Below are 14162 nucleotides of genomic sequence, written 5' to 3'. Positions count from 1 at the left end.
AAACAAAACCTTGACACAAGAGATACGGAAAGCAGTTGCATTAAAATGTTGAAGTATGTTGTCTGTGGGTATTGTACTGTTTTCTCTATATTCAAAGTTTCTGTAGTGAAACATGTATTACTTTTTTTTAAATGGTAAAACACATTGAAATTGCTTTACAAGTTTTGCTAGTAGCTAATAACAACAGTGCAAAGATTTAAAGATTGATAATGGGAAAAAGGAGACAGTGGCTTCTTAAGTCAGAATCATTTATGGTAGGACTTGATTTTCGTTTTCAAGCACTTCAAATATAATCTTAATTTTTATATCATCTTAGGATCAAGCCTTTGGAGAGCTAGAAAAGAATAGTGATAAATTTCTACTTGGAACATCATCTTCGGAAAACAGTCAGCCTGCTCATCTTCATGAACTCCTGTGTTCACTGCAGAAACAGCTGCTGGCATTTTGCCATATCAATAACATTAGTGAGGTATGTGATTCTTTGCCTTTTATGATGATCTCCCAGGGACCTTGAAACTCAGATATTTGGGTAAGCATGATATTTCTGTACCTTGAATCTTTCACAGTAGTAATTTAAGAACTTTCCCCCAGCAGAACTCAAGCAGCGTGGCGCTGCTTCATAAACATCTTCAGCTCTTGTTGCCTCATGCCACAGATATTTATTCACGCTCTGCAAATTTGCTCAAAGAAAGTCCTTGGAATGGCAGCGTTGGAGAAAAATTAAGAGGTGTGTTTGGTACTGGATTTGGCATTTAATCAGTGGTTGTAAAGCAAGAATTCTTAGCCTTCGCAAAGCCTTAAGAGACCTGAAACCTCTGAGTGGAATAGGAATGATCTTGACTCTCCTTCCTATTGAAGATCCCTTTGATTTTGGTTTGGGAGTGATGGTAACAGTGATTGATAATGACTAATCTTCAGAGATGCTAATTGACATGAAAGAGCTCTAATTTAAAGATGTTTCAGTGATACTCAAAAAGATTAATTTTCCGGCTAACTGAACATAGTAAAAAAAATAAAATAGAAGTTCTTTCTTAAGAAAAGAAAGATTAATTTTAAATGGCATAAAGTGAATTTTTATCTGCTGTTTCTTTACCTTTCTTTAGCATTTGCCAGTGTTCCGCTTTCCTTCTTGAAATGCTTTCTTCTCTCTGGGTTTCTGGGTAGTCACAATCCTGTTTTGCCTTATATCACTCTGATCACTTTCTTTCAGTTGTTTCTTACAAGCTCTTTTTCCTTGGACATGCCCTTTAATGTGTAAGATCCTCAGAATTTTGCCTTCAGCCCTTTTTCTCCCTGAATGATCTGATCTGGTCCCATTTCCTTTGACCACCATGTGTCTATTGATTTCCATATCTGCATCTGGCTGAGAACTCCTTTATCACACCAAAGCCTTTTCTAGTTATCTATTGGGTGTCTTTTCTTGGTTGTCTCAAAGGCAACTAAAATTCAGTATGTCTCTCTGAAACCACCTTATCTCTGAAGTTCCCCAACCGAATAAAGAAAGAAAAACTGAGAAACTAAAACCATTGCTTACTAGACACCTCCATTTTGTTGTTCCACAGGTATTTAAAATTTAATCTCTTCAAATGGAGCTCATCTCTAATGGTCCTTCCCACCCCCAATACAATGAAATATGGAAATAAAATTAATTTAAAACCAGTATAGATAAAAGATGCTTTGAAGTGATCTTAATTTTTTTTTTTAAAGTAAATTTGGTTTAAAAAATATAGTATGTAAAGATCATGAGGGTAGGAGTTTTTAGCTCTTTGCTCGTAGCTGTCTCCCTTTCACCTAGAACAGTGCCTGGTATGTTGTATCCAATACATATTTCTTGAGTAAATCTAAAAATGAGGATAAATTTGTGAATGAGAAATTCATAATGCATTTTAAGGGAAGCAGCTGTAATCCTTTGAATTTGTTGGCACAGGGATCTATATGCTTTCCCACAAAGTGTCTGTTGGTGGTACTTTGTGAAAGTGAGTAAATACTAATACCACATCAGCTACCAGATACATGTTCAACAAAGAGTTATCGAATTAGTATACTCTAGTTCTAGGTTAAAATAGTATTTTTTAGGTTTTTTTCTTTTTTAAGTTTGAAACAATTGATCCATGTTGAATTTCTTACCCTTCATAGATGTGATATACGTCTCAGCTGCAGGCAGTATGCTTTGCCAGATTGTTAACTCTCTACTGTTACTCCCCGTGTCAGTGGCACGGCCTCTATTGAGTTACCTCCTCGACTTGTTGCCACCTCTTGATTGCCTTAATAGACTCCTGCCTGCTGCCGCTCTTTTAGAAGACCAAGAGTTACAGTGGCCTCTTCATGGTGAGTAAAGATAGTAAAACAACAAATAGGCTTTTGGGAAAAGTTGTTCCTCTTGTGTGCATCAGGTGGGTCATATCTGATACTTGGGTGTTTCACATAATCAAAAGGTAAGGTTGTTATGGTCTTAAGAATTTGTAGCCTAAAGGGCAACTGAGATGAGAAAACTCAAAAAGTTGCTCATATGTAAGTAACAGTGTCATAAATAGGGTCTATATGGTTATTAGGTTTGAAGAGTATATTTCATTGATTCTGAGACACTTTTATTTTTTTCTTCAAATTTTGACATCGTTGAAATTAGGATACATCTTACATTGGATAATAGGATAGCATTCTTTCAAAGTTCAGTCAGCAGCATAGTGACACATTTTACAATCAATGGATTGATTTGATTAAAAAGTTCTATTTCTTAAATGAAAAGATCTTTAGTTTTAAATCTCTATTTTACAGTAAAATATTCAGTATTTTGGTTGGATGTGTAGATAACTGAATGTGGAAGATGGAAATTGGGAGTCTATGTGTATGGGTTTTTTTTTGTTTGTTTGTTTGTTTTTTAAGGAACTTTATAGGAAATAGCATTCTGATTTTAGGTATGACACTTGAATTCAGTCTTAATTTATAAAATGTTGATGATTTTGATATTCAGTTGGATATAGTTTCGAGTACTATGTCTAGAAAGCGTTGTGTTTTTCCATTGAAGCCTATCATAAGGCTATCAAAGGAGTTTGATTACTAAGTCTTAAAAACCTTTCAAGTGAGGCCACATGTTTTATTAGAAAGAATCCTGGACTAAGGCATAAAGCTAGTGACATGGCTGTATTATCTAGGATAGGTTGCTTATAATTTCTTAAGCCTTGGTTTCTTCTGGAAGGATTGGAATTGGACAAGATGACAATGAGGGCCTGTCTTTAACATTATATGGTTTTTTGACAGCTGGATTTAGATGAAGTTAGGTGTCAAGGTTACAACTGTAGCAGGATGTTAATTAGGTTTTATATGGAGCCATTCCAGGTTTACTCTTCTTTTTCTAAAGCATGTCAGAACTTGTTAAGATTTACTCTTTCTGTGTTAGGTTGGATTTTTGCATCTATTGTCATTTTTACTACCACAGTTATCCTAATCTCATAGCATCATTTTGGAGTCTTCCCTTTTTTCCCTTTGCTCTGAAATGATTTGTGTAAGATAGAGGATATCTTTTTTTGAAGGTTTAGAAGACTTCATCTATAAAACCACCTGGCATTTAGATAGACTCTGGCTATTAATTTTCTTACCTTAGTGGTTATTTTTCTTTTCTAGCTTTTTGTTTCTTCTCAGATCCATTTTGGAAGTTGATATTTTTCCAGAAAATGTCATTTTGTTTTTCAAATTTATTTTTTTTATTTTTTAAAGATTTTATTTATTTTTTTGAGAGAGAGCTAGAGCATGAGAGAGAGCATGAGCTGGAGGATAGGCCAATGGAGAGGGAGAGGCAGACTTCCCGCTGAGTGGGGAGCCTGATGCGGGGCTTGATCCCAGGACCCTGGGATCATGACTTGAGCCGAAGGCAGATGCTTAACTGACTGAGCCACCCAGGTGCTCCTCAAATTTATTGGCATAAAATTGTTCATAGTACTCATTAACAGTTTTTTAAAAATCCCTAGTGTAACTGTGGTTACATCCTCTTTTTTATTCCTGATATTTGAATTTATGCCATCTTTTATTAGAAGTTTGTATATTTTAGGGGTGCCTGGGTGGCTCAGTAGGTTAAGCAGCTGCCTTCGGCTTAGGTCATGGTCCTGGAGCCCTGGGATCAAGCCCCGCGTCTGGCTCCCTGCTCGGCAGAGAGTCTGCTTCTCCCTTTCCCTCTACCTGCCACTCTGCCTACTTGTGCTCTCTCTCTATCTCTCTGTCAAATAAATAAATAAAATCTTAAAAAAAACAAAACAAAAAAAGTTTGTCCATTTTATCAGTCTTCTTAAATACTAGTTTTTGGATTTGTTGATCTTTGTTTTTCTTAAATGATTTGATTGACATCTGTTCCTATCTTTATGGCTAAGTATAGTTTTTCTTTTTTAAGTGAAGAATGAATAATAAGAAATCATGGGTCTGGATTTTAGTACAAGACAGTTCTGAATTCAGGCCTTAAAAACATTAAACAATAATAAGTGTCATTTTACTAGATCAGTTCTTGTATTGATTTTGGAGGGATGAGCTGCCTCAAGTACTCACTGTTACAGTGAAATTTGATCTGGATAATGAAAAGTAGGAATGGAATCCCTTGGGACATTTCTGTCATAGATACTGTTTTAATGTTTGTCTTAAAATTAGTAACTCCACAAGGGAAATTTATTTGATGGCAAACTCATTTGAATATATTTTAAGTTAGCCTAGTAAAGAGAATATATACGGATAGTGTTCTAATTTATGTTTTCAATGTAAAATTAGTTTGCTTCATTGTCTTATTGCAATGCAATAGGAATGAGAAAGATTGAGACTCTTGAATACCAGATAAGACACAATTACTAATGATTTTGTCTTTAGGAGGGCCAGAACTGATTGATCCTGCTGGCATGCCGTTACCTCAGCCAGCCCAGTCCTGGGTGTGGCTTGTGGATCTGGAAAGAACAATTGCTCTCCTTATTGGGCGGTGTCTTGGTGGTATGCTTCTGGGCTCCCCTGTGTCTCCAGAGGAACAGGACACTGCATATTGGATGAAAACACCACTTTTTAGTGATGGTGTAGAAATGGACACCCCTCAGTTAGGTAATGTGCTTCTCTACAGTGTTTAAAATACATGCTTGTGTTTGTATCTTCTTTGGAGATTTCTCTTATTCTGGGTTTGCTGAATAGAGAACTGATAGCAAACAAGTGAAACATTAGCTGTGGGGGGGATCTGAGATTGTGACTTGGAGCCCTTAGAAGTTAAATCCTGCAGCACTGTGTAGTGAAAAGAGCCTCCAAACTAGGGCAGTGTAGGTCTGGTCCCACCCTGTCATTATTTATCACTCATTTTTGGCAAGTCATTTAACTTATAAAAGTGGGAATACGCTTGATTCCTTGTTTTCTGGGGCTTGGAAGTTATGAAAGTGCTTCATAGAATGTAAAGCTCTGTAACGGTACCAGGACTTATCAGTGTTCAGTTTTCAAACACCTCCCAGATGTGACTGGCAATCTCTTCTCCTCCCAGCCTATCCTACTTTCATGCTGGTGTTACCTTATACGTTTCCACATTTTTTCCTCCCCATTTATGGTGCCTTGGGGTTTCTCTTTCCTGCCTCATCTCCCATTTGTCTTCTTTGCTGGTAGGCTATCTCTCAGACTGTCTGAACATGAAGATTTCTCCAGTTCCTGAACAGGTGATCTGGTTGTTTTAGGACTGGCCCTTTAATCTCTCTGGGCCTATAATTTTGATCCATAAAATAAGGAGATGATTAGATAGCCTGTGTGGTCTTATTGACTTAAAATTCATTGTTCCTCTGATGGGAGAAAGAGACTCAGAGAGAGAGTGCCTAAGAAGAAAGTCCAAGAGAAATCTTATTCTAAGAGAATCTCAATCGAGAGGGAGAAGAAAAATTGAAACCAAGACAAAAATCGCATATTCTGCTTTGGGTTTGGAGGGTTGGGGAGTGGGAGTGAGAAGAGCTACTGAAGATTTTCCTCCTTTTCCAAATAGAGAGTATATATTCATCATTTCATTTATGAATGAGACAGTGATTCTGGCCGTGATTGTTGAATGCTAGACTGGTACTTAAGATACAGTTGTATCAAGAAAAGTAAAATGGTTTTTCAGGGAATGTTTAACATTATAAACATGGTTCCAGTGCTGTCAGTGTTTAGTTCTGTGTTGGTTGCAAATGTCCTCTTGAGGACAAAAGTATCTTTATCTCTACCTTCCTCATATTTCTATTATATTTACTTTAGTGAATTAATTGGCCTTTAGTATGAATAAATTTCAGTTTTAATGTTATCTTTCAGTTTTTAAAATTATAAAATCATAAAGCTATTAAAATATTACATTTCAGGTTTAAATACTTGCATGTATTAGGAAAAGGGTATTGTCCTTTGTAAAATTGTAAATACAGGATAATTCAGTTATATTATGGGTTAAATTGACTTTTGGTATTAACCCCCAAACCTATCATTTAGCTATTTTTTTTCGTAATGGAAAATGAATTCTGAATGCCAAAATGTCCCATTAAAAAGTTAGGAATCACTTGAACAAATGTAAATATCAGTAGAGAAACTGTTTATGGTATCTTTGCTCTCTCTTGAGTCATACTTAACTGATTATTTTCCCTTAAGTCTAGAAAAAAGAAAAAGTTCTTGTCTGGTCTCTTTCCCAGTGGTCCCATGTTTCTCAGTGAGGACATCATTCCATTTTGAACAAAAGAGTTCTCCAGACCTGTGCTACACACATAGGACATGTAGCTTCCGTGGCGCCTGCCTACCAGCATGCCAGAACTCCTCCCTGGGGGTTACATTTGGTCACACATCCTTCTGGAGGAGATTTAGGGGGTGGTGATATTACTTATCATTGAGAAGTGTTAAAGGACTTTACCTTTGTACATCTACTTAAAATGGTTTGAAATGTACTATTAAATATGGATTAAATAAAAGTGATAAGATTTTATTTGTAGCACCAAAATTGTTCAGGCTTAAAATCGGCTCTTGAATAATTATTTTTAGATAAATGTATGAGTTGCCTGTTAGAAGTAGCTCTTTCAGGCAACGAAGAACAGAAGCCTTTTGATTACAAACTGCGGCCTGAAATTGCTGTGTATGTAGACTTGGCATTGGGTTGTTCAAAAGAGCCTGCGAGAAGCCTTTGGATCAGCATGCAGGATTATGCTGTTAGTAAAGGTAAGATGAAGAGGACAAAGTTGGTAAATATGGAGATAGCTTATAATATTGACTAATATATATGTAATATATGTAAATCAAAAGTAACAGGGATCACTCTATTACTTTTTTTATAGAAAAAAGTATTTTACAAATAACATTAAACAAATTTCTTTTTCCTCTTTGTGTAAAATACTCTTAAGTATATATCCCACTTTAAGCAAACCTACTGTGCGAGATTTATATAAAAGACAAATCCAGAGGCAAACATTTTACTGAAAGAGTCCCTGCAGTATAAATGAGTCTGGTTTAAGAGTCTGTTTAATGAATCTCTTCCCTTTGCAAGTCCTGGGGTAAGAACTAGAGGGATGTATATGTAGAAGTCTAAGCTCTAGGCCTGGTCATTTTCCTTCTATGTAAAACACTTGCTTCCTACAGAGTGCTGGTGAAGCTATCAATTTGAAATAAGATCAACTATGAAGTACAGTAGTAAAGTGCTATGCAAGTATGTAGTGGTATTTCAGTTTCCAATATTAATTGATTAATAAAATAAACTTTACAAGTTTTCAAAAGATCACCTGATTTCTTTTTAGTTCCCATGTTTTTATTTTTAACAGTGACCTTGATTGTTCAGAATCCCGTATATGTAAGTTGTCTTTCTCCATGGTATTTTTTCTTGTCATATTTTTAGTTTCCACCTCTTTTTTTGAATTGTCTTCCTCCTGTGATAAAAATGGTAAAAGTAGATACATTTTTACCTTTTATTGTCTTTTATTTCGTGTAATAAAAATGAAATGAGGTGCATATTGTTCGGATCTTTAAAATAACATTGAGATGTGATACCTTTGAAAGTTTAATTTCATCCAGTTTACCATTCATATATCGTTCATGCGTTCTATATTGTGTTGACTTCAAGCAGAAGTAGAAAAGTATGGTAATGGAGGAGGAAAAAAATGTACTTTCTAAGTTGTATTCTCTGATATTCTCTCATACTTGCATTCATTTGCTTGGAATGTGCAGTTAGGTTTTCTTTTATATCATCTTGTTAATTACAGTTAGAACCTTAAAAAGCTAGATATAAACATAAAATGAATTAAAAACTCATTTTATGGCTCCATTTCCTGAATTGCTTATATACTGCAGCTTAGACTATACCTGAATAGTGGAAACATTCTGTAGTGCTAGATATGATAGGACTATAACTTTAATGAAGGAAAGAATCCATTACTTTAAAAATTGTATAGGAGTATAATCTACTAATGTGGAAACACAGCAGAGGGCCTTACTTTACTTTACATTTTAAATTGAGTATTAGCTTCCTTGAAATGGGTCATGTTTGATGTTAGGTCATAGCAGCTGTCAGAATAGCAAGCATTCCCTTGGAACAGATGATTTCTCATGAACCTAATGTGGAAAAATTTTTATGTAATATAGTCTATCATTTTAAGATTCTCTGTGGCCTATAAATTTTCTTAAAATCAGGCATGTTTATATTGTCAGGGTTTTTGTTTTGTTTTGTTTTGCCTGTAAAATAGGTAGGTCTGAATTTAGTTTTTTTCCCTAAGCATACAGAAATGACTGGAAAACCAAGATGTAAAATTTTATCTCTTGAGATAGGAGTTTTAAGAAGGTATTAAGAACAAATAAACTTAACTTGGGGCTTGATATTTCCATGAGTGTTTTTTGTTTGTTTGGTTTTATTTTTAAGTAGCATGGTAAATCTGTCAAATTAACAAGAGCTTAGCAGACAATAAACCTCCCACCCCCATTTGGAATCTACCAAATGTACTACATTTTTAAAATACAGTACTAGTATGCCAGCATGGAATTAAAGAAAACAGCTGCCTAGTGCTCATCATCTAATGCTGTGATTTTGGTTTTCTATTGCATGTACTCATGTGTGTCCAAATGTTTCATTTCTTACCCCATGCATTTCATTTTATTAATGGTACTCACAATATCTAATTCATGGCTTCAAATACCAGATATGTCCTCCCTTGACTAGTTTACTCAATATCTCCACGAGGATGCTTAAAAGACAGTACTCAAAACCATACTTCTGATTTCAGCTCCTTGTTCCAAAAGTATTCTTCCTGTCTCAGTAAATGCCAACCACATTCTAAGTACATTTCTAGTCAACTTTGATTTCTCTCGTATTTGCACATCTGATCAGTCAACAAATCCTGTCAGCTCTACCTTTCAAACCCATTTGGAATCTGACCATTTCTCACTACCTCCGCTGTTACTGCTTTGGTCTGAGCCACCATCATTTCTCACCTGAATTACTGCAGTACTGCTGTTCCTGTCTAGTTCACCACTCAGCAGTCAGAGTCTGCCTTTTAAAACACGAGTCAGATCATATTGTATCTCTGTTCAAAGCCTTCTAATGGTGCTTCCCATTTCCCTCAGAGTAAAATCTAAAGGGCTTGCAGTGGCCTGCACGGCCCTATATGATCTGGTCTCCAGCCAACTTTCTAATGTCTCCTGCCACTTGTTCATGCACGCTTTGTTCCAGCCACAGTGGCCTCCTTGAACCTGCCTCAGGGCCTCTACACTAGTTTTTTCTGAGGGGAAACTGTTTCTGTATGGCACCTTCCCTAACGTCGTCTACATCTCTGCTCACTTGTACCTTATCCAAGACCTTTGCAAACCAGTCTATATAAAACAGTAAGCCCACACTGCTTTATTTTTCTCTATAGCACTTTTCTGTCGTATTAATTTTTGTATTTATTAGTGCCCCTCTCCCCCAGCTAGAAAATAAACTCTGTGAGATCAGGGACTTAGTTTTGTTAACTGCTGTATCCCTAGCACAAGGAACAATATCTGGTATCTAGTAGGTGCATTTGTTAAATAATGTTTAGGAAAATGATACTATTCAGATGTTGGATTACTAAAAAAAATTACTCTGAACTGTTCTCTGAGCCCTTTTAAATGTCAATGCATCATTTTTGTTTTCAGATTGGGACAGTGCAACTTTAAGTAATGAGTCACTCTTGGACACTGTGTCTAGATTTGTTCTTGCAGCACTTCTGAAACACACAAATTTACTTAGCCAAGCATGTGGAGAAAGCCGGCAAGTAACTTAAAACTATCCTCAGACAAACATTTGCTCTCATGATGTTAGAAATTAGGTAACTTTTCTATTTTGGTTCTTTATTTAGATATCAACCTGGTAAAAGCTTATCAGAAGTGTACCGTTGTGTGTACAAAGTTCGAAGTCGTTTACTTGCTTGCAAGAACCTTGAACTTATTCAGACCAGGTCATCATCACGAGACAGATGGGTAAAGTTGGAAATCAGTTAATTTCTGTTTTTCTGCAAGCTGTGAGAGAGAGCTCCATATTGGTTTATGTGAGGAAAAAAATGTGCTTTGATTATTGCAGATGTTCAACAAATATTGAGTACATACTTCTTTATATAGTTAAAAAATTGGATGAGTAAAAGATTTGGGGTTTATTTAACCCACATTTATCAAGTGATATGGCTGCTAAGAAAGTTTGTATATTCATAGGCTGTATAAGTAATCACAAATTGCATTGCGCAAAGCATATGAAATATTATTCCTTTATTTTATGCTGAATTATCCTGTTTAATTTGGGACATTAACAAAAGCTGCCTTGGATTGCTGAAAGGTCTGAAAGTCACATTGTATAAGAACGGGAAGTGTCAAAAATGTTTAGCCTCGGGAAATGAAAAAGGGAGTCACTTGATAGCTGCCTTAAAAATGAAGCTTCCCTGTAGCAGAGGAAATAAGTGAGTTTCTTGTTCCAGAGGGCGTAGGTAGCACCTAAGGGTCACAATTGAATGGAGAATCACTGTTAGCTGAATATAAGGAAGAGGACCTTCTCCTAATTAGAGTTGTCCACCACTGGTGGTTAAGACTGAAACTTTTTCTTACGACTGCTCCAAAAGTGGGACGCCTGAGTGGCTCAGTCAGTTAAGTCCAGTTCTTGGTATCAGCTCAGGTCTTGATCTCAGGGTCATGAGATTGAGCCCAGCATAGGGCTTCACACAGGGCATGGAGCCTGCTTGGGATTCTCTCTCTCTCTCGCCCCCCACCCCCCTCTGCCCCTCACCCTGCATGTGCTCTCGCGCATGCTCTCTCTCTCTCTAGAAAAAGAAAGAGGGCGCCTGGGTGGCTCAGTTGGTTGAGCGACTGCCTTCGGCTCGGGTCATGATCCTGGAGTCCCGGGATCGAGTCCCGCATCGGGCTCCCTGCTCGGCAGGGAGTCTGCTTCTCCCTCTGACCCTCCCCCCTCTCCTGCTCTCTCTCTCTCAAATAAATAAATAAATAAAATCTTTAAAAAAAAAAAAAAAAGAAAGAAAAAAAGGAATGCTCCAGAAGTTTTTCTTGCAACAGAAGTAGGTGATTTCTAAAGTGCTTGGTAATCCTGATAACATGATCCTGTAATTATAAGCCTGGATTATACATCACCTTCAAAAATGCTTACTTTAAAACTTTATACATTAGATGCTTTATACTCTGTTATTGAGATCTTAGATTTTAAAAACCAAAGTCTATCTCTGCATTAGTATTATAGTGTTCTTTTGGCATGCACTGATTTAATATTTGTGGATCTATTTGTTAGTGACCTTGAAAGTCCATGAAATGTATTAATTTGCCATTTTGTTGTGGCCCAGATTTGAAACTTCATATTATGGGGATAAGTGACTTACTTACACGTTGTATGAGTCTGACTGACTGCTCAGTATCCCCATCTGTATGAAATTCTTAAGTTATTTACTGGCTGTCAATCACAAAATAACTTTTTTTTTTTTAAGATTTTATTTTTTTATTTGTCAGAGAGAGAGAGCACAGCAGAGAGACCGGCAGGCAGAGGGAGAAGCAGGCTCCCTGCTGAGCAAGGAGTCCGATGCGGGACTCAATCCCAGAACCCTGAGATCATGACCTGAGCTGAAGGCAGACGCTTAACCGACTGAGCCACCCAGGCGTCCCAATCACAAAATAACTTTTATTATGCATTAAATAAAATTTTTCACTTGTACTTTATACTAAAATTTGTGGGGGAGACGATATATACTATTATGGTATTCATGAGGCTCTTAATATCTGTTGCAAGGACTTTGTCCTTTAGATGACTGCTAGGTAGCTTAACCACTGTGGGAAATAATACTGATTTCTAATTTTTTATTTTTCAGGGGAAAACAAAGTAAAGAAAAAATTTTTAAATTAAAAAAAATAACAATACTGTTTGTATAACTGAAATTTGCTGAGAGAGAGCTTAAATGTTCTCACCAAAAAAAAAAAAAAAGTTAAATACTGTTTTAAATTAGAATTGTTAAACATTTATACAGAGTAACAATAACATATACAGCCTGAGGGAGACTGGATGGTATTAAAATTCATGTTCTTAAATTACCTTTTATGCTTGGTTTTACAGTCAACTCATTTTAAGTAGGAGCTCTGTAGGAGTTTATAGCTGAATAGCAATATAAATTTGAATCAACTTATAACATGACATTCTAATCAAATATTGAGGATAGGAAGGCATATAGGTGTCTCTGTACATATTTTGTATACATACATTCTTTCTAACCTTTTCAGACTTATCCAGTGTATCTTTTGGGTTTTTGTAGTAAAATTCATATGTTATTGATATTAGCAGTATTTTCCATGATAAAGAAGTCAAGGTTTTAATAAAGTTTTCCGAGTTTTTGAAAAAAATATTCAGTGTAGCTTTTATTGTTTCTTTAAGGTCTCGGAAAACCAAGACTCTGCAGATGTTGATCCTCAGGAGCATTCATTTACCCGGACCATTGATGAAGAAGCTGAAATGGAAGAACAGGCTGAGCGAGACCGGGAGGAGGGGCATCCTGAGCCAGAGGATGAAGAAGAAGAACGGGAACATGAAGTGATGACAGCCGGCAGTGAGTACACCCTTCTTACTTCACAGATACACATTGTGGCATTCTTCGTGTCAGAGGAACTGACTGGAGAAGAGAAAAGCAAAAATTTCTCTATGGGTTTTCTAAAAGGATCTAATATTCTACTGGTGATCTCAATTTACATTAGCTAATGTTTCAGCTCTTAAAACTGTGCTAGTTCCATTTTGAAGCTATTGGATTGCATGTTTGGGGCTGAAAAGCTCTGAAAGCAGGCTTTTAGAAATAGTAACTGTTCCACTGAGTCTTATGCATGACATAATGCCCATGAGTGATTGGATATTGTCATTCAGAGTTTGTTTTCGAGGGTACCAGTTTGTCCATAGGCCTGGCCAACCTCTGTGTGGTAAGGAAGAGAGGCCCTTTCTGCACTTACTAGGAGAGCCTAGTTATTTTTTATATGTTACACTTTTAAAATTATAAATTTCACCCACTGACTACAACCGTGGTCAGTAGAGAGCAAGAATATACATGAGAATACTATTGGCTGGGTGAATAACACTTTTAATACTTGTATATTCCAAGGCAACAGATAATTTTTAAAGGTAATCATTTAGATGTTTACAAGGAAATATCAGTGCTTTTAAACACTTGTTAGTATCTTTTGAGTGATTTGGCTATTTCAAGTTAAAAATGTTTATTCACTTTGTAGACTAAAATATTATGGCTAGCTGTGCATTTGGTATTAGGATTGTCTGTATATATCAATTTGATACTTATTTTATTATCAATTTATTTGTGTTCTGCATACTTCTAAAAATGATTTGGAGGTGGCCCCAAACCAAAAACCATTAAAAACAAAACAAAACAAAACAAAAAACCAGAGGAAAAAGGGGATTGGAGATGGGGAGGGAGAATAATTATATTTTAAAAACCTAGGCTGAAGGAACTTTTGCAGTTAAACTTAAAACTTAGTTTAGAAATTCTGGAAAGCAAAGTCCAAAGGGGAAAACACAGTAACAAAATATAACCCTCAGTTATAGTAAAAGAAAGCATAATAGTCGTCCAGGGAGTAGTAATTTTTAAACCAGCTATGGTTTCTGAGCACCTGTATTACCTGCTGGGCACTGGGTGAAATGCTTCTCATAGATGAGCTGATAATCCTCACAACAGTCT

At 36.2% G+C, this 14162-nt stretch overlaps 1 protein-coding gene across 6 annotated transcripts in view; it reads left to right on the top strand.

Moving 5' to 3' along the window:
• Positions 1 to 14162, top strand: part of HERC1 (HECT and RLD domain containing E3 ubiquitin protein ligase family member 1) — a 189887-nt gene that overhangs the window by 76154 nt on the left and 99571 nt on the right. For all 6 annotated transcript variants that reach the window (XM_034994000.1, XM_034994002.1, XM_034994004.1 and 3 more), the window contains exons 15-22: positions 317 to 469; positions 595 to 727; positions 2137 to 2328; positions 4846 to 5067; positions 6991 to 7164; positions 10102 to 10216; positions 10305 to 10425; positions 12860 to 13031. In XM_034994000.1, the coding sequence (XP_034849891.1) occupies positions 317 to 469; positions 595 to 727; positions 2137 to 2328; positions 4846 to 5067; positions 6991 to 7164; positions 10102 to 10216; positions 10305 to 10425; positions 12860 to 13031 (1282 nt within the window). The remainder of the gene's footprint in view (positions 1 to 316; positions 470 to 594; positions 728 to 2136; positions 2329 to 4845; positions 5068 to 6990; positions 7165 to 10101; positions 10217 to 10304; positions 10426 to 12859; positions 13032 to 14162) is intronic.

The sequence above is a fragment of the Mirounga leonina genome, unplaced genomic scaffold (genome assembly GCF_011800145.1).
Source record: "Mirounga leonina isolate KUSES-001 unplaced genomic scaffold, KU_Mleo_1.0 Mir_91, whole genome shotgun sequence".
Taxonomy (NCBI): Eukaryota; Metazoa; Chordata; class Mammalia; order Carnivora; family Phocidae; genus Mirounga; species Mirounga leonina.
The sequence above is the reverse complement of the archived record's forward strand: the minus strand, read 5'-3'. Positions and strand labels throughout refer to the sequence as shown.